Source organism: Muntiacus reevesi, chromosome 3, assembly GCF_963930625.1.
Source record: "Muntiacus reevesi chromosome 3, mMunRee1.1, whole genome shotgun sequence".
Lineage (NCBI taxonomy): Eukaryota > Metazoa > Chordata > Mammalia > Artiodactyla > Cervidae > Muntiacus > Muntiacus reevesi.
Window position 1 is genome coordinate 256010400 of NC_089251.1, and position 21190 is coordinate 256031589.

The following is a 21190-nucleotide window of genomic DNA, read 5'->3' on the forward strand; positions in this document are numbered from 1 at the left end:
CATTTACCCTGATCCAAATGAGGGAGGTGACAGTCCACAATTTCACAACTGAGAAAACTAAGGCTCAGAGAGGTTAGGTAACTGGCCCAAAGTCACAGATATTAAACAGTGGAATTTGAATTCAGGTATGTCAAATTTAATATCCATGTTTTTAAACTCTAAAGAAACGGCTGTTATCTTCAGCGTGCATCAGAATGATCTGGAGGACTTGCTGGGCTCCAACCCCACAGGTCTTAATTTAGGAGGTCTTAGGAAGGACCAAAAATTGTGTATTTTTAATTAAGATTCAAAGCAAGCCTGCCTCTGCTGATATGGATACCATATTTTAAAAACAATCACCCTAAAGTATTTAGCTGCACATTACTCTTGAAAAGCTAATGATGTCTCTTCTTGGAAGTATAGTTTATATAAATTTCTTTTCTCCCTCAACTGCATCCTGAAACAGAGTTTTCTATATATTTAAGGCCATGATGAATGATTATCTCTGACAAATGGCCCCAAAGCTGGAAAACTAATACTAGGAATTATAACTAAATGATCTGGAACAACCTCAGATTAATCAAGTGAAACAAATCAAGACTACTACTAAGAAAAAAAATGTTGCTTTTCTGTTCTAAAGTGTCGAATTCTTGGCACAATTCATATTTAAATTTCTTACTTCATTTGAAAAAAACACCTTCTAGGACTCTGAAGAACTACAGAAGAAATGATCTGTAAAATGCCAAAACAATTCTTCTAGCAGGACTGGAAGAAGAAATTGACTTGATGGGCACTACTCCAAACACCCCAAGAATTTTAGTAGGAATGCAGACTGGTTGTGTTCTTCTACAGAAAGTACTAAACATGTTTTATCATTAGCACACATGCTTAGTGGTGACTATGTCTCTGACATGATTTATTCACAACCATTAAATATAAAGGGGCTTCCCTGGTGGCTCAGCTGGTAAAGAATCTGCCTGCAATGTGGGAGCCCTGGGTTGCAAAGATCCCCTGGAGAAGGGAACGGCTACCCAGTTTAGTATTCTGGCCTGGAGAATTCCATGGACTGTATAGTCCATGGGGTCGCAAAGACTCAAACACGACTGAGTAACTTCCACATTAAATATAAAGAGACTTTTCCTTTTATTTTATTGGCCCACAAACTTATTCTGAAACAAAAAGATCCTCAGCTAAAACAGAAATTAAAATGGTCAATTAAGGTAACCTTTAAGATAAAAAGAAGATGGAGTCACATAATATTCATGTCAATTTAAATATAAAAAAACAGAAAATTAAAAGCTAAGAAGTTACAGAACTATCTTAAAAATATTATAATCCCCCAAAACAATGTATTCATTAATTTCAAAAAAGATTAAAATGCTGTATTGGCACCATTATGCTTTAACGTGCAGAGTGTGAGTTAACAATCTTTTCTGAGGAATATTTGATAGTATCAGTAAGTAATGCAAATATTCATACTTCGATTCACTATCTGAAATTTCTCCTATAAAAATGTTCAAACAAGTATGTAAACCTCATGAAATGCTGACTAAATGTAGAAAAATCTATATATATGTCTAAACTCTGCTTCTTCCAGAAATCCACTGAAGTGAGGAAAAAAATTTAAAAGGCATAAATCTACAATAACAAAGGAAACAACAGAGGAAACAAGACCTAATGAGACAGGCCAATGAATTTCTAGAAGATGAAAACTGGAGCAAAGAATAAGTAGAGGTGAGAAATTTGAGTAGTTAAGTTCTTTTAAGGGAGATAAAGTACAGAAGGCAAGTTAATGGAAGCCTTGGAACCTAGGCAGGGCTCAGAAATTGTAGGCAGTGGCACAGAAAGGAAGACTTGGGTTTGATAACAAGAGGGTTATTATATGCCTGGCTGGAGCATCTTCCACACCCAACTTCTCAAGTGATGCTGACAAGAGGATGTTACATTCAGGAACATCAGGTAAAGAAGGTGAAAGGCAATATAAGCAGAATTTCTTTCCACTCCCACTTTGGGTAGGTTTTGTCTTGGGTTTTGATTATGGAGCTCCTTGCCCCACAAGACCACTAAGACTACAGCTGGATCTAACAAATCTTACTTCTGAATTAGCAAATGTCTTCACATCAAAAGTGGCTTCCAGGGGGACTTCCCTGGTGGTGCAGTGGTTAAGGATCCATGCTTCTACTGCAGGGGGCACAAGTTGGCTCCCTAGTTGGGGAACTAAGATCTAGAAATAAACACCTCACTGTCTTTTTAGCTCTTCTTTCTTTAGAAGATGTCTGTCTTCTTTCCTTTCTTCCTATCTCTCTATTTAGCTTCATTTTTTTAAAAAAGAGTTGTCCTTAAGGTAAGAACTGATCTAAATAATCTAGCCTACCCATACTGAAAGCAAAAATCTGTTATTTCTGATATAATTTTATAAACTCAGTATTCTAAGCAAACTAATTTTATAGGACATTGAAAATGCAAAATAAAATTAGAATCAGCACTGATAAACAAGTACTAGGAGATTTATCTCAATAAAATACAACAGTGTAAAACAAACTGAACTTGTCTATATGAAACACCATGATATTATGACCATAACATTTCTTATGGAATAAAATATAAGGATACACACTAAAGTAGGCCTCAGTACACCGAGGCTGAGAAAACAAAGTTATGAATAATACCTCCAGTTCTTAATAATACAAAAGTAGTTAAATTCATAGAAATCTACATTACAACTTGGGATTGTTAAGAATGATCTCTAAGAAAACCACTGTAAAGCACTGTGCGATTCCAGATAGCTAAATCCTTAGGACTAGCTCTGTTTTGCAGAAATCTAAATGATAATGGGCACAATGCTAGAAATGTAAAGCATTCATATTTATCATTGACCACATTAAGAAGCCTTCTGAAAAATGCTCAACTAAATCATGATTTAGTGCTGAGAAGCAAAAAAATAAAAATATAAAGCTCCTAAACAGCAAAACATAACCATGTGGTTTTTCTAAAAGTCTTACAACTAATAAAATATGCAAGGTTTTATGAAGGTAAACTGAAAACTCATATCAAGTAAGGAAAATCACAAATAAGATTACTAAAATCAAAAGTTTTAAAGAAAAAAAGTTTTAGTATTATAAAACATCCTGATTTTGGGGTATATTACATTTAATGAGAAACCCAAGTTAACTCACACTGATATATCTCCAAAGATAATAAATCTAAACTCTTACCCAAAAAGTTTCTTTTGACTAGCTTTTAAACTCAAGTTTAATACTATTAAATGTCTGAAAAAGAACCCAGCCAAGAAATAACACTTGAGTCAGAAAATCCATAGTATTAAAAAAGAAGCCAACATTATTTATATTATTATTACATCAACTTTAAATTTTAATATCTAAGAAAATACAGTCACTCCAAGATATAAAAGAGAAATGTTAAAACATCAACTTAAAAAAAAAAAACAAACCATCAACTTTTACTATTTATTTTAAAGAATAAGAATATACTTGATAACATTAAGGACATAGCTAAGACAGTTAAGTTAATAAAAGGATTACTAAGAGACTATGAGAAAAATCTGAACTAAAAAAGATCCAAAAATAATGAGTAACAGAGCCGTCACAAGCAAGGAAATCGAAACTACAATCAGAAATCTTCCAGCAAACAAAAGCCCAGGACCAGATGGCTTCAAAGCTGAATTCTACCAAAAATTTAGAGACGAGCTAACACCTATCTTACACAAACTCTTCCAGAAAATTGCAGAAGAAGGTAAACTTCTAAACTCATTCTATGAGGCCACCATCACCCTAATTCCAAAACCAGACAAAGATGCCACAAAAAAAGAAAACTACAGGCCAATATCACTGATGAACATAGATGCAAAAATCCTTAATAAAATTCTAGCAAACAGAATCCAACAACATATTAAAAAAATCATACACCATGACCAAGTGGGCTTTATCCCAGGAATGCAAGGATTCTTTAATATCCACAAATCAATCAATGTAATACACCACATTAACAAATTGAAAGATAAAAACCATATGACTATCTCAATAGATGCAGAGAAAGCCTTTGACAAAATTCAACACTCATCTATGATTAAAACTCTCCAGAAAGCAGGAATAGAAGGAACATACCTCAACATAATAAAAGCTATATATGACAAACCCACAGCAAACATTACCCTCAATGGTGAAAAATTGAAAGCATTTCCCCTGAAATCAGGAACAAGACAAGGGTGCCCACTCTCACCATTACTATTCAACATAGTTTTGGAAGTTTTGACCTCAGCAATCAGAGCAGAAAAAGAAGTAAAAGGAATCCAGATAGGAAAAGAAGAAGTGAAACTCTTGCTGTTTGCAGATGACATGATCCTCTACATAGAAAACCCTAAAGACTCTTCCAGAAAATTACTAGAGCTAATCAACAAATATAGTAAAGTTGCAGGATATAAAATTAACACACAGAAATCCCTTGCATTCCTATACACTAACAATGAGAAAACAGAAAGAGAAATTAAGGAAACAATACCATTCACCATTGCAACAAAAAGAATAAAATACTTAGGAGTATATCTACCTAAAGAAACAAAAGACCTATACATAGAAAACTATAAAACACTGATGAAAGAAATCAAAGAGGACACAAACAGATGGAGAAATATGCCATGTTCATGGACTGGAAGAATCAATACTGTCAAAATGGCTATTCTACCCAAAGCAATCTATAGATTCAATGCAATCCCTATCAAGCTACCAACGGTATTTTTCACAGAACTAGAACAAATAATCTCACAATTTGTATGGAAGTACAAAAAACCTCAAATAGCCAAAGTAATCTTGAGAAAGAAAAATGGAACGGGAGGAATCAACCTGCCTGACTTCAGACTCTACTACAAAGCCACAGTCATCAAGACAGTATGGTACTGGCGCAAAGACAGAAATATAGATCAGTGGGACAGAATAGAAAGCCCAGAGATAAATCCACGAACCTATGGACACCTTATCTTTGACAAAGAAGGCAAGGATATACAATGGAAAAAAGACAACCTCTTTAACAAATAGTGCTGGGAAAACTGGTCGACCACTTGTAAAAGAATGAAACTAGAACACTTTCTAACACCATACACAAAGATAAATTCAAAATGGATTAAAGATCTAAATGTAAGACCAGAAACTATAAAACTCCTAGAGGAGAACATAGGCAAAACACTCTCTGACATGAATCACAGCAGGATCCTCTATGATCCACCTCCCAGAATATTGGAAATAAAAGCAAAACTAAACAAATGGGACCTAATGAAACTTAAAAGCTTTTGCACAACAAAGGAAACTATAAGCAAGGTGAAAAGACAGCCCTCAGATTGGGAGAAAATAATAGCAAATGAAGCAACAGACAAAGGACTAATCTCAAAAATATACAAGCAACTCCTGAAGCTCAATTCCAGAAAAATAAATGACCCAATCAAAAAATGGGCCAAAGAACTAAACAGACATTTCTCCAAAGAAGACATACAGATGGCTAACAAACACATGAAAAGATGCTCCACATCACTCATTATCAGAGAAATGCAAATCAAAACCACAATGAGGTACCATTACACGCCAGTCAGGATGGCTGCTATCCAAAAGTCTACAAGCAATAAATGCTGGAGAGGGTGTGGAGAAAAGGGAACCCTCTTACACTGTTGGTGGGAATGCAAACTAGTACAGCCACTATGGAGAACAGTGTGGAGATTTCTTAAAAATCTGGAAATAGAACTGCCATATGACCCAGCAATCCCACTTCTGGGCATACACACTGAGGAATCCAGATCTGAAAGAGACACGTGCACCCCAATGTTCATCGCAGCACTGTTTATAATAGCCAGGACATGGAAGCAACCTGGATGCCCATCAGCAGACAAATGGATAAGGAAGCTGTGGTACATATATGCCATGGAATATTACTCAGCCATTAAAAAGAATTCATTTGAATCAGTTCTAATGAGATGGATGAAACTGGAGCCCATTATACACAGTGAAGTAAGCCAGAAAGATAAAGACCAATACAGTATACTAACACATATATATGGAATTTAGAAAGATGGTAACGCTAACCCTATATGCAAAACAGAAAAAGAGACACAGAAGTACAGAACAGACTTTTGGACTCTGTGGGAGAAGGCGAGGGTGGGATGTTTCGAGAGAATAGCATGTATATTATCTATAGTGAAACAGATCACCAGCCCAGGTGGGATGCATGAGACAAGTGCTTGGGCCTGGTGCACTGGGAAGACCCAGGGGAATCGGGTGGAGAGGGAGGTGGGAGGGGGGATTGGGATGGGGAATATATGTAACTCCATGGCTGATTCATGTCAATGTATGACAAAACCCACTCCAGTGTTGTGAAGTAATTAGCCTCCAACTAATAAAAATAAATGAAAAAAAAAATGAACAATAACTAACAAGAAAAATTATGAAAATAATAAAGGTCTAAAAAACAATATCATACAAAATATAAGATGTGGAAAACCAAATAAACAAATGGGACCTAATTAAACTTAAAACCTTTTGCAGAGCAAAGAAAACTATTAATAAACAAGATTAAAAACACAACCCTCAAAATGGGAGGAAATGGGAGAAAAAACCCTGCAAATGAAACAACTGACAAAAGATTAATCTCCAAAATATATAAGCAGCTCAATATCAGAAAAACAAACAGCCCAATCAAAAAATGGGCAGAAGACCGTAACAGACTTTTCTCTAAGGAAGATATACAGATGGCCAATAAACCATCTGTATGTCTGTATATACTGTGATAGAAAGATGCTCAACATTACTCATTATTAGAGAACACAAATCAACACTACAATGAGATATCACCTCACAACAGTCAGAATAGCCACCATCAAAAAATCTACAAATAATAAATGCTGGAGAGGATGTGGAGAAAAGGAAACTCTCCTACACAGTTGGTGGGAATGTTAAACTGATACAGCTATTATGGATAATGGTATGTAGAGTCCTTAAAAAAAAAAAAGGAATAAATCTACTATATGACCCAGCAATCCCACCACTGGGCACATACCCTGAGAAAATCACAATTCTAAAAGACACATGTACTCCAACGTTCACTGCAGCACTATTTACACAAAGCCAGGATATGGAAGCAACCTAGATGTCCATCAACAGATGAATAGATAACGAGTCAGTACATATATACAATGGAATATTACTCAGCCATAAGAAAGAATGCATTTCAGTCATATCTAGTGAGCCAGATGAACCTAGCATCTATTATACAGAGTAAAGTAAGTCATAAAGAGAAAAACAAATACTGTATATTAATGCACAAATAGGGAATCTAGAAAAGTGATTTTGATGAACCTATTTGCAGGTAAGGAATGGAGACTCAGATGTAGAGAAGGGACTTGTGGATACAGTGAAAGAAGGAGAGAGTAAGATGAATGGAGAAAGTAGCAACATATATACACTATCATGTACTAAACAGATAACTGGTGAGAAGTTGCTAAGACCACAGGGAGTCCAGCCTGGCGCTTTGTGATGACCTAGAGGATGGGATGGCAGGAGGAGAGAAAGGCTTAAAAGAGGGGGTGTACGTATAATTAAGTCTGATTTGTATCATTGTACTGCAGAAACCAACACAACATTATAAAGCAATTTTCCTTCAAATAAAAAATAAATTAAAAAAAAAAAAGTCAATCTGAAAGGACAACATGCATTTGTTATGGCTTCCCTGGTAGCTCAGCTGGTAAAGAATTTGCCTGGAATGCAGGAGACCCCAGTTTGATTCCTGGGTCAGGAATATCCCCTGGAGAAGGGATAAGCTACCCACTCCAGTATTCCTGGGCTTTCCTGGTGGCTCAGATGGTCCCCTGCAAAGCAGGGGCCTGGGTTTGATCCTTGGGTTGGGAAGATCCCCTGGAGAAGGGAACAGCTACCCACTCCAGTATTCTTGCCTAGAGAATCCCGTGGACAGAGGAGCCTGGTGGGCTACAGTCCATGGGGTCGCAAAGAGTTGGACACCAACTCTTTGGTGAAGTGACTTTCATTTCACTTAACTTCATACATTTGTTAAAACCCACAAGATGCACAAACCAAGAAAGAACCCTATGTAAATTAGGGACTTCAGGTGATAATAGTATGTCAATGTAGGTTCACTGATTATGATGATATGTACCCACTCTGAGAGAGGATGTTGATAATGGGGAAGGTTATGCACATGTGAAGCAGGGCATGTATGGAAAATCTCTGCACCTTCTGTTCAATTTTACTGTGAAATAGAAATGTTCTAAAAATAAAGTCTATCTTAAAAAAGGTCCATCTAGTCAAAGCTATGGTTTTTCCAGTAGTCATGTATGGATGTGAGACTTGGACCATAAAGAAGGCTGAGCACCAAAGAACTGATAATTTCGAACTGTGGTGTTGGAGAAGACTCTTGAGAGTCCCATGGACTACAAGGAGATCAAACCAGTCAATCCTAAAGGAAATCACCCTGAATATACACTGGAAGGACGGGTGCTGAAGCTGAAGCTCCAAACTTTGGCCACCTGATGTGAAGAGTTGACTCATTGGAAAAGACCCTGATGCTGGGAAAGACTGAAGGCAGGAGAAGAAGGGGATGACAGAGGATGAGATGTTGAGACGGCATCACTGACTGAATGGACATGAGTTTGAGTAAACTCTGGGAGATAGTGAAGGACAGTGAAGCTTGGCATGCTGCAGTTCATGGGGTTGCAAAGAGACAGACAAAATTTAGTGACTTAACAACAACCTTGTTAAAAAAAAAAAGATGTGGAAGCCATGGTTCAAGTTAGTGTAGGAAAACAAAAGAGGGGAGTGAAGGGGAGGGGGTAGGAAGAAGGAGGAAGAAGGGTTAAGAGAAAAGGAAAAAAAAAGTACCTGATTCCAAGTTGAAAACAGCATGGTATAGCTACATAAAGTGCTGACGCTATGTTAAATTGTATTATATAGTAAGTACTGTGTCCAGGGCAAGTAAGTGCACTCTCACTAATCAGATCTCTGCTGCTGCTGCTGCTAAGATCTCTAGCTGAGGTTTATTCTCGGGTGTGGGCACTATTCTCTATAAGCGACACCAACAAGAGAATTTGTGACAGAAGAGAGCGAGACTACATATGAATATATTTCACCTAGGGAAGAGAAAGGCAATATATTAAAAATTGCTTTAAATATGTGAAGGGTCATCTTATTACAGGCAGTCTCTACTTCTTGAGGTAACAGTAAGGGTCAATCAAACATTACTATTTAGATATGAAAGTGAAAGTGAAGTCACTCAGTCATGTCCGACTCTTTGCAACCCCATAGACAGAGCCTACCAGGCTCCTCCATCCATGGGATTTTCCAGGCAAGAATTCTGCAGTGGGTTGCCATTTCCTCTTCCAGGGATCTTCCCGACCCAGGTATCGAACCCAGGTCTCCCTCATTGTAGGCAGACGCTTTACCCCCTGGGCCACCAGGGAAGTTTAGATATAAACATAAGTAAGAAATATACAGTAATTGATGAGACTGCCTCATTTTCAAGAAGATCAACTCATCCACCTAGAAAAATGTATGTTTCTGCATTAGCTAAGGGTAGGTTAGGTGACTGCTAAGATCTCTTTCATGTTCTGAGACAGTGTAGCACAGTATAAGCTCTGGAGTCAGGGCAACTGTACATATAGACTCAAATTTACTTAGCTATTATTAAGCATGTCAGCCTGGACAAGTTACTTAATCTTTCTTCGTTTTACTTTTCTAATATGTAAAACAGGAACAATACCAGTTTTAAGGATTTAAAGGAGCTAATGAAATACATTTAAAGAACTTAGAAAAGTCCTAGAATAAAGTAAAAAGTCAGGAAAGCTACCTGTTTTTATTTTTGAACCCAACAAATATTTACCAAGCACCTCTATCTGCTGGACATCAATTTAACACCAAGGTTTGAAGAGAGTTTATAATTAAGTTTTTATTCTAGTTAAAGTGACATGAGATGCATGACATGAAAGGTCACAAATAACATACAAATAAAGCTGGATAAAAAGAATAGAAAGTAATGGTTGCTATTTTTAAAAGTGTGGTCAAGAAAGGATATTCTGATAACTGAAAAATATATGAATGTTACCAGAAAAAAAGCTAACACAGTATCTCAGTGTACAGACTTTGAGATGACACAACAGCAAGTAGGCCAGCTGGGATGGAAGAGTAAAAAATGTGAGAAAAAGTGGAAGGCCAGATCCTCTTGGAACCTTACAATACTGTTAAGGACATCAGATGCCTTAAATTCTCACAGATATGTGTAGGCTAATTTTTATTATCACATCATAATGCTTAACCTGCCACATTAAATGACAGAGAAGCAATAAAAATACTAACAGTTCTAGAAGTATCTGCTTTATCCAATCTTGAAACAAACAACAGTTAGCAAAAGCTAAATAACTGGACCATAATTATCTCATACTGAAAGGAACATAAGAAAGTAAATTGGGATGACAAATTTGCTACCAGAGAACAGGAGGATAGAAAAGAGATCATGAATTTACAGAGGAATTAGTCTAATAAGTAAGAATTATATTGCCTGTAAAGTAAACAAAGCACCAAAACTAGAATTGCAATGTTTGTGTATTTAAAACTATGTAAAGTATAATATCTGTGCATTTAAAATCCACATTATAAAGTATCTAAAGGCTGATTTCTAACCAAGAATTGTAGATCTTTCTTTTAAAGTAGTAGTGAGAGGTTAATGACATGATGAATACTAAAATATTTACTCAGCTCTTATTGTTATGTCAGGGACTATGCTGAGTACCTAAGCAGCTGAAACATATTACCTAAAGTGATTCTCAACCCAAAGTCAAAGCTCTTAAGTGACAGGACCAAAACCATTATAGCCTGACTTGAAAGACTGAGTTCTTAACCACTGGGTAATACTGCCTCTCCTTTTAGTTACACTGAGATTTGCTCTCTATTCACTCAGCAAAATATTAATCTTGCAGGAACTGACTTCACCTGTCTATTTGCTCGATTTTCAGTAAATCAAATTACCACATTTAGACTTCTCAAGTGCGATACCTGAAATACATGCTACTTACTAATGTTATATACCATATTCTTAAGTAATCTAAGATGGAAGGCACAAGTAACCACCAAAAAATTTTCACAAAGAAAAAGTCGCATTTTTAAACATGTCTTTCCTATTTTGTTTGTAAATTCAAAAATTTTGGTGGCATAAATTTAAATTCTTTCAAAAACTAGATAGTTATTATATACAGACTTGTTCAGTATAAATCACTTTAGCCCTGAGATCTTTCTACAAGGCTTCTAGAGTTACTCAAAATGTTGCTTCAGCTCTTTCACATCTTTATTAAAATGCTAAGCACATTTTTCATCCAGTTTAAAAGGCACAAGATAATTTAAAAGAATGCCTAAGGAAAAAAAAAAAACAGTGGGAGGTGGGAGGGAAGTTCAAGAGGGAGGGGACAAAGGTATACCTATGTCTGATTCATGTTGATGTGTGGCAGAAACCAACACAATATTGTAAAGCAATTATCCTCCAATTAAAAATAAATAAATTTTTAAAAAGAAAAAAACATAAACCTAACAAGTTTGTATTGTAATCTGTGGAAAGTAATACATTCAAACCACAAATTCAAACAGATGACTGGCTGGAACTTTGAACATGGTCACTGGAAGAAAAGCATCACAATACAACAGAATGAAGATGACTAAAAGTCAAGAAATTTGAGTTTCGGTCCCTTTTAGCTAGTCAATTCACCTCTCTAGGCTTTCTGTTTTATCATTTGTAAAAGGGAAGCAAATGAAGATGCTACTTGCTAGTAGCAAGTAAGAACTAGCAAGAAAGAACTTGCTAGCTCTGTAATTTTGTATAATTTATAAATTTCATATAAATTCATATAGTTTATATGAATTTATAAATTTCATATAAACTCATATAATTTCATTTCATGACAACTTTATGTTGGGTTGAAATAACACTCTAGGCTTGTTTGTTCACATTTTTGAAATATTTTAAAGCTCAAAATCAATAAAAACTGTATTACCTTAAGTTCGGCAACTTGTGATGAAATATGCCACATAAGGCTTTCACTTAGGAACTTCATACCATATGGGCCAAGCAGCTCTGATAATGACCTCATTTCTGAAAGGAAATGGAATTAATTTTATACTTTGACCAAAAAAAAAATTTAAGAAGCAAATTATTAACTGAAAACTCTTAAGAAAAAGTCTCTAGAATAAGAAAGAACATAAAGGCCTACGTAAGTCTAAAATTAATGTTTGATTATTCACATAATTAAATGAAAATCATCATAACAGAATCAAAAACCAAAAGAATCAAGGTTTCTTCATTCTCTAAAATATGCCAGATTATTAGTCACCTGATATGTCAGAATATTCCTCTGCATTAAATGTTAATTCATTTTCCGTAGGTAAATTCACAAATGCTTTCATTGCAGGGAAATAAGCTATATGACCATTGCTGACTTGTCTTAACAAAGTTTCCAAATACCTAAGGAGAAGAGTAAATTTGCAACTGGAGAAATTAATTTAAAATTTACTAAGGTATACATTTCTGAATATAATTTTAAAGTTGACTAATAACACGAACAAGCATTAATCCATTTTAAAAACTTTTGTAAGTCATTCATTACAAAGAAATTTTTTATCATTCCAAATTTCTAAATATGTTTCTTACCAATTTGTGTACAGACTTGTAATGGTTGGTTCTCCATGACTGTCTAAATGTTGTGTTTGTTGAAGAAGAACGTTATTAAATACTCTTGTAATATCAATTTGCACATATTTTTCTATTGACTGGAGCACAGTCATGTATGCTCTTACACTTGTTAGAAGTTCTGATGGTTTTGCAATTTCCTGTGTGGCTTGATTATACATAGTCATTCCAACAATTGACCTGGAACGGGGATGGTAGAAAAAATTAAAAAGCTCTAATTTTTGTACTTCTGTAAATAGGCCATTCAATCTACAATTCATGATATTACTACTATCATTATCTTCCAAAGCAAAAACTTTAAAAAAAAAGAACATACTTAGATATACAGGAATGAAATGGGGATGCAAGTGATTAAAAAAATACTAAGGGCATCAGCAATAAAAATGATTTAAGAATAAAGAGGGTTTTAAAAATTCCTTTAACATGATGTGTTGTCTCCAGCAAGTAAATGGACTATTCAAGTCTATAGCTTGAATTCCTTTAGCACTGTTACGCACCAGTAGTTTTTTAGGCCTTATATATATTACCCACAGTCTTCATATTTAATAACACTACTGTGCCGTTATCACCATCATTTCATAGAGGAAAGAACAAATCTAAGGTAAACTGATAAGGTAAACTCAAGTAAACTGATTAAGGTCACTCTGGAAGTGCATGCATGCGTGCATGCTAAGTCACTTCAGTTGTGTCTGCCTCTTTGCGACCCTATGGACAGTAGCCCGCCAGGCTCCTCTGCCCATGGGATTCTCCAGGCAAGAATACTGGAGTGGGTTGCCATGCTCTCCTCCAGGGGACCTTCCTGACCCCAGGGTTCGAACCTGTGTTTCCTGTGGTTCTTTCATCGCAGGTGGATTCTTTACTGCTGAGCTACTAGGGAAACCCAAAAATTCCCTAATCATTAGATTTATAAAGATCTTAGACTTGTATCTGTAAGGATAAATTCATAAAGACAACAAACCCCATCACTAGTAACAGTCCCAGAAGAACAACTCGAGATGAAAACTGCTTGTACTTGTACGAAACTGTCCTTGTACATGGCCACCAAGTCTTTACGATTGTGTGCAAGTAATCAGCAAAAATCAATCAACTAATACTCACAAGCTATCTGTCCTGGCATAAAAATACTTCCCAGGTAAACAAGTATACAGCCTTGCCTTAAACCTGATCACTAAGTAGATGTTTGATAAAAAGAACATCTGCTTCTCCGTGGATTAACGGACCAGACTGTTTACAGAAGGAAAACAAGGGAGCTTTACACTGAACCCTACCTTCCACACAACACTGCACCAATCCACCGAGTTGCGAGTGACAAGTATCACAAGGCGTAACGTCCTACAGCCTAAATACTGAAGCAGTTTTGGTTTCACTGTCAGGATGCCTTCCTTACTAAAGAAGAGCAAGAGACTCTTTGCTCAACACCAGACTCTTCGCAACTGATGACTTGACACTCAATTTACTGCAATTTACATATTCTATTTTCTTCTATAGTTGCTGCAGCTCTAAGCTTTATACAGTTTTATTATTACTCACATTTCTTAACACAATGTTACACATAAGGCACAAATACTTGTTAGCGACCACAACGTTTAGCCAAACCTCCTGAAAATCCTTTGGCAAAATTTCTTTCATAAATTGCTCAAAGGCCTTTAAGAAAAATGCATTGAATCAATCAATATTTTCTTTACTAAATAAATGTGTAACTTTAGAAAAAGGCTGAAGCAACATTTACAAAATTTCTGACTTGTTATATATAATATCATTTCAAGAAACATAACTTATAAGACTAATTAGAATTGAGTGCCTCAAGGATCTAGAATTCTATCGGCATAACAGCATACTTTGGAGTTCACAAGACTTTAGGGTTCATCCAACCCTGAGGTTTTCACACATTTGACTGTGACCCACTATAAGATATGTATCTAATATCACCAACTCAGTACACACAAATATATACATAACTGAAAAGTTCCATGAAACAATATTTCTACTTACTACGTGCAATGCACTGAGTTTTCCCCCCTATTTCTTCTTCCTTCTTTCCTTTCCTCTCTCTCTTTTCTTTCTTTAAATGTTCACTACAACTTTCTAAACTGATTCCATGATCCTACTGGGCTGCCGCCTGCTGGCTGAAGTACACCAATTTGCTCCAATCGTCTCCTTTTTCTTAGACAGCACATTAAAAAAAGCAGAGACATTACTTTGCCAACAAAGGTCCGTCTAGTCAAAGATACAGTTTTTCCAGTAATCATGTACAGATGTGAGAGCTGGACCATAAAGAGGCTGAAAGTAAAAGTCGCTCAGTCATGTCCTACTGCACCCCATAGACTATACAGTCCATGGCATTCTCCAGGCCAGAATACTGGGGTTAGTAGCAGTTCCCTTCTTCAGGGGATCTTCCCAACCCAGGGATCGAACCCACATCTCCCGCACTGCAGGTGGATTCTTTACCAGCTGAGCCACAAGGGAAGCAAAGAAGGCTGAGCGCCAAAGAGTTGATGCTTTTGAACTGCAGTGCTGGAGAAGACTCTTGAGAGTCTTTGGAGTGCAAGGAGATCAAAACCAGTCAATTCTAAAGGAAATCAACCCTGAATATCCACTGGAAGGACTGATGCTAGAGCTGAAGCTCAAGAAGCTCTAATACTTTGACCACCTGATGCGAAGAGCTGACTCATTAGAAAAGACCCTGACACTCGGAAAGAGTGAAGGCAGGAGGAGAAGGGGACGACAGAGGATGAGATGGCTGGATGGCATCACCGTCTCAATGGACGGGAGTTTGAGCTCAGCGAGTTGGTGATGGACAGGGAAGCCTGGTGTGCTACACTCCATGGGGCTGCAAAGAGTTGGACACGACTGAGTGACTGAACTGAACTGAACTGTCCTTTTTCTTATAAGGAAGTTAAGGCTCACAGAGATTAACTAGCCTCTCCGGTATTACAATGAGTCTACAAGTGTGGGGGTAAGACTGGGTAATTTAAGTAATTCCCAATTCACTATTCTTCATACTTCCCAGTTATTTTTCTATACTACAATTTTACTAATTTATATACCATTTCTACTAATGCTTTCCCTCATAAAAGTAAAGACTGCATAGATAGGAAAAATAAATTGTTATAACAAACTCATTAACTTAATCAACAAACAAAAACGGCTTATATTCTTTCTTACTTAGTAAAGCGGATTTCCAGATGAGAAGTCAAATATTCTCGTGGGGTAAAAGTATGTTCCCAAACCACCATGTTTGGTACATAATTTATAGAGAAACACAACTCGGAAAGTGCAGTGTGCAACTTATCAAGGCTGAAAAAATATTAATAAACAGTAAAGAAAAAACTTAACATTTCAAAATAGCAATATGAAATTAATTTCATTAGTATATCAGAATAGTAATGGCAAAATTCAACTTTTCCTCTCTCTTAAACTGACATGTTCAATATATAACAAGATGCCAAAATAGTGTCAGACATCTAATTTCAAATAAACTGAAAATTACAGATTGCTTATAGTATACCCCCTCCAAATTTTTAGACAGGTTTCTTGGCCTTCAATATTCAACATATAAAAACAAATGACATCTATTACATGTACTTTCTTCAAAAATCCAAAGTAAGTAGTTTTGGATTAAATAGGCACCAACTGGCTAATCAAGTTCACAAATGTCAAAAAAAGGGAAATGAAGAATTTACGATTACTAGCATTTCCTCAGTACTAATGCCATACAAAAAATGGGAAAAACAATAACAACAACAACAACAACTCTTTTACCTGTAACAAAAGGATACAGTAATAGTGGATGACTTACTTGGTCACGACCAGCCTGTTTTTCCTCATGCTTTCAACTCCTGGTTTTTCCCTTTCAGGTTCCCCTTTCTTACCAGTCTGTTTTTTTGACTTCTTGTTCACTGCTTGACTGATGGTTTTAGCACAATGCTTGGGCAACAACTAAATTTATAAATAAATGAAATCATACATAACAATCACTCTGAAAACACTGAGTACTGAGGCAAACCTCAGCTAAACCCAGACTATGCGGCACACATGCTAGCACTAAGAACAGAGGTGATAAGTGAGATGTAGCGTTTACCTAGCCAGCTTGGAGAGCCCACTCAGCTTGGAAAACACAGAAACAGGTAAATCTTGTGTGAAGAGGCATCTCATAGAGCTAGTTACAGCAAAGCTACAGTTCAAGGACAAATTAAAAACTACCAGGCAAGTGAGGAAAAAGAAAGAATATTTTACTGGAAGGAAAATGGCCTATGAAGACCAAAACTATGATAGAACACTATGTGCTCAAATCTAATTAGAATGACTCAGTAGTGGAGCATAAAATGCGGGGGAGAGACGTTCTAGCTACCTTGGGAAGGGATTTGAATGCCACGCTAGAGGTTGCATTTTAAACCATAACCCTAAAGACAGTGGCAATTTCTTAAAGACCTAACAACAGAGCTTCATAATAAGAGGTAATGAGATTTCCTGAGAGTTTGAGGATAAAATTAAAAATGGAAAAAAAAAAAAAACTAGCTAAGAGATGATTTTCTTGTCTTCAACACAATTTTCCTATCTGTAAGGAAACATTTAAATTATTACCTGGTCACTAAGAGTACACTGTTCTGTGCAAATATCAGTGATGAGATTTCGAGCTTGTTTGGCCATTTCATCAAGGAACATATTACATAAGGAAAGACTGCGATCTCCAATATGATGTCTCTGTTAAAGAATAATAGTAACAAAAACAGTAAAAATTATAACAAAGTAATTTGAATTAACAAATCTAGACAAACCTAGAAAGCATATTAAAAAGCAGAGACATTACTTTGCCGACAAACGTCCATCTAGTCAAAGCTACGGTTTTTTCCAGCAGTCACATATGGATGTGAGAGTTGGACCATAAAAAAAGCTGAGCGCCGAAGAATTGATGCTTTTGAACTGTGGTGCTGGAAAAGACTCTTGGGAGTCCAGTCAATCCTAAAGGAAATAAGTCTTGAATATTCATTGGAAGGACTGATGCTGAAGCTCCAATATTTTGGCCACCTGATGCAAAGAACTGACTCATTGGAAAAGACCCTGATGCTGGGCAAGATTGAAGGCAGGAGGAGAAGGGGACGACAGAGGATGAGATGGTTGGATGGCATCATGAACTCGACGGACACGAGTTTGAGCAAGCTCCAGGAGCTGGTGATGGATAAGAAAGCCTGGAGTACTGCAGTCCATGGGGTCACAAAGAACTGGACATGACTGAGCGACTGAACTAACTAATTTGATTTAAAAGAGTTTTTAAATAAACATAGAAAATAGGTTCAAGCCTATCCTGTATAAGGAGTGAAGAAGGGAGATGTTATAGATCTCTTTTATCTCTTATAAAAACTAACCTACCATATCGTATTTGCACACATTTGACACAAAGTAAGTACTTGGTGACTATACAAGTATGACTGGAAGGAATCTGAAAGGACCACTATTTTCCTTAACATGAAAAATGTTCAAATTCCACAATGTCCTGTATCCAGTTCTTAAATACTAAAATATCAAACATATGATATGAAAGAACAGATTTAGAGTAACATTTGCTGATCTCACTTGATTATATACATACGTGTGTGTGTATATATATCTTAGCAAAGAATTTTGTAGTGTATAAACAGAAAACAAGTGTTCAAATATTTAAATAATATCATTAAAAATCGAGTCAGTAAAACAAATTCACAAGTCATTCAATTCTCTAAAATCAAACTCCATATCCCAGAAGAGAAAAAAAGCTGACTATGTATGCATTTTCTGAACTCCATAGGGGAAAAAAGAACATCATCCCTAACTCTTAGGAGGTTATTTATATATATATAGACACATGTGCTGTGCTGTGTTGAGTGCTCAGTCATGTCCGGCTCTTTGTGACCCCACGGGCTGTAGCCTGCCAGGCTCCTCTGTCCATGGGGGTCCTCCAGGGAATCTTCCCAATCCAGGGATTGAACCCAGATCTCCTGCACTGCAGGTGGATTCTTTACCTTCTGAGCCACCATGTAGATACATACACTCATTCAAATCCATCTATTTCTAGCTACAGAATTCTGTATCCTTTTAGTTTTGGTGGGTGCTGCAATAGTTTAATAGGTTTTTCTTGTTAACGGTAATTGGAATGTTGAATATATAATACTGTATAATTTTGCCCTATACAATTTGCAATACTTTACAAAGAAACAGATTTTTACTTTTCTATTTTTATTTTAAAAATTTTTATTGAAGTACAGCTGATTTAAAATGTGTGTTAGTTTCTGGAGACAGATTTTTGTAAGTTTTCCTTCCCTGACCTTCCATAATTATATAAAAAAACATGTAGACATTACAAACATTATTTCTATGCTGAAATAAAAATGTAAGATAATATAGAAGAATATAAAAAAACTTAAACATGTAAAACAACTGTTCTTAGATGTACCATTACCTTGTAACATATTTGATTTAAATGCCCTTTAAAACTTGAACAGGCAGCAAAACCAAAAGGGATCTACAGACCAGATACAATTAAATAATGGTTCACTTTACTTAAAAAAAAATTTCAAATTATAGACATTTGGATTTTGTTTAACCAAATTCTGACTCCTGAAAGAAAATACATCCCTTGCCATCCCTTCTTCCTGAAAAAAAGGACTTGAACTAGCATTGCTTCAAATTTACTAAACTAACTTATTTAAAATACAGATCTGACTTCACTACTTCTCTTCAATGGCTCAAAAATGCTGAGACTGTAAAACAAAACAACTAGAGTATAACTCTGGCTCCGTGCTGAGAACAGGATAATGGAGGAAGCAGAGGCCACGTGGGAGACAGTAACAGTCATCCAGGCAGAAGATGCTGGGGCTTGTTCACAGGTGAGAAGAGGCAGGAGTCTGAACACTTACGTAACAGGAGAGCCAAAAGCAGAAAAGGCTTCAAGTTGGGGTAAATGGGGAAAAATCAATGATTATATGCTGGACATGTTACACTTCAGATGGCTAAAAATACCTTGAGTGCAGTAGGATATAGAGAAAATCTAACTTGAAGGGAAAGATCTGGGCTGCAGATATATAGACTGAGGAGCCATTAGCATAAACAAGATTTTTAAATAATGAGACTGAAAAAGATAAATGGCTTACTATACTGGATGGTATAGCTGCAGCAACTCAATATTAGGTTTGCATTAGTACTGGCTACCATTATCTAGGAATCCTGCTGACCCAAGATGGTGTGAATTTCAAATCTAATTCAAAAGGTACTATCTTTCTGCAAATTTACTGTTAAATACTCCAGCTTAAAATAAGGGCTGCATCAAAAAGTTATTTTACAGGCCTTTTCTATAATCCTTCTGATCTAAATGACATGAAAGGCTAAAACTAAAACTATAAATTAAGACTGCACTGAGAACTATTAACTCTGCACACCAGCTTACTGTATTCTCACCCAAGGTGAATTCCCTCAGTGTTCCAAGAGTGCCCCATGTGTATTTCTACCACAACACAGGTCATCAAATCATGGATTTGTCTAGGGTAAAGACTGTGTCTTTGCAGCCTTTCAATTACAGGTTTAAGAAAACTGGTTGGAATGTAATGGGCTTTAACAAATTAGCTAAGTGAAACACAGAATAGTACCAGTCATGTCCAACTTGGTGACCTCAAAGACTGCAGTCTGCCAGGCTCCTCTGTCCATGGGATTCTCCAGGAAAGAATACTGGAGTGGGTTGCCATTCCCTCCTCCAGATGATCTTCCCAACCCAGGGATTGAACCCATGTCTTCTGCTTGGCAGGTGAATTCTTTACCACTGAGTCACCTGAGAAGTGTATATATATGTGTGTATGCATGCACACAAAATTGTCCGGTTTTGTCCAACTCTTTGCGACCCAATGGACTGTAACCCACCAGGCTCTGCTGTCCATGGGATTCTCCAGCGAAGAACACTGGAGGGGGCTGCCATGCCCTTCTCCAGAGGATGTTCCCAATCCAGGGATCAAACGCTCGTCTTTTACATCTCCTACACTGGCAGGTGGGTTCTTGACCACTAGCACCACACTGGAAGCGTGTGTGTGTGTGTGTGTGTGTGCGTGTGTTTGTGTGTCTCCTCCCTCATAGCACAATGGGTAAAGAATATGCCTGCAATGCAGGAGACCTGGGTTTGACCCCCCGGTCAGGAAGATCCCCTGGAGAAGGAAATGGCAACCCACTCCAATATTCTTGCCTGGAGAATCCCATGGACAGAGGAGCATGGCAGGCTACACAGTCCATGGGGTTGCAAGGGTCGGACATGACTTAGAAAATAAGCCACCACCATACATATACATATATATATTTTTTTTCTTTCTCCCTTTAAGACAAAGGATAAAAGGAAAGGGGGGAAAAAAACCAACGGGATGCAGATTTGTTGAGGATTTTCAATGCCTGAGAAGTTTCTACCTTCTCCATATGCAATGGAGAACTCTAACGGTATTTTAAGAAGTAAAGACGCACT

General features: G+C 36.7%; 1 protein-coding gene across 1 annotated transcript in view; it reads right to left on the reverse strand.

Moving 5' to 3' along the window:
* NCKAP1 (NCK associated protein 1) overlaps positions 1 to 21190 on the reverse strand; it is a 108429-nt gene that overhangs the window by 18694 nt on the left and 68545 nt on the right. The window contains exons 18-23 of the mRNA XM_065931890.1: positions 17302 to 17421; positions 16517 to 16656; positions 15883 to 16014; positions 12679 to 12897; positions 12362 to 12492; positions 12026 to 12123 (exon numbers count right to left, since the gene is read on the reverse strand). Of these exons, the coding sequence (XP_065787962.1) occupies positions 12026 to 12123; positions 12362 to 12492; positions 12679 to 12897; positions 15883 to 16014; positions 16517 to 16656; positions 17302 to 17421 (840 nt within the window). The remainder of the gene's footprint in view (positions 1 to 12025; positions 12124 to 12361; positions 12493 to 12678; positions 12898 to 15882; positions 16015 to 16516; positions 16657 to 17301; positions 17422 to 21190) is intronic.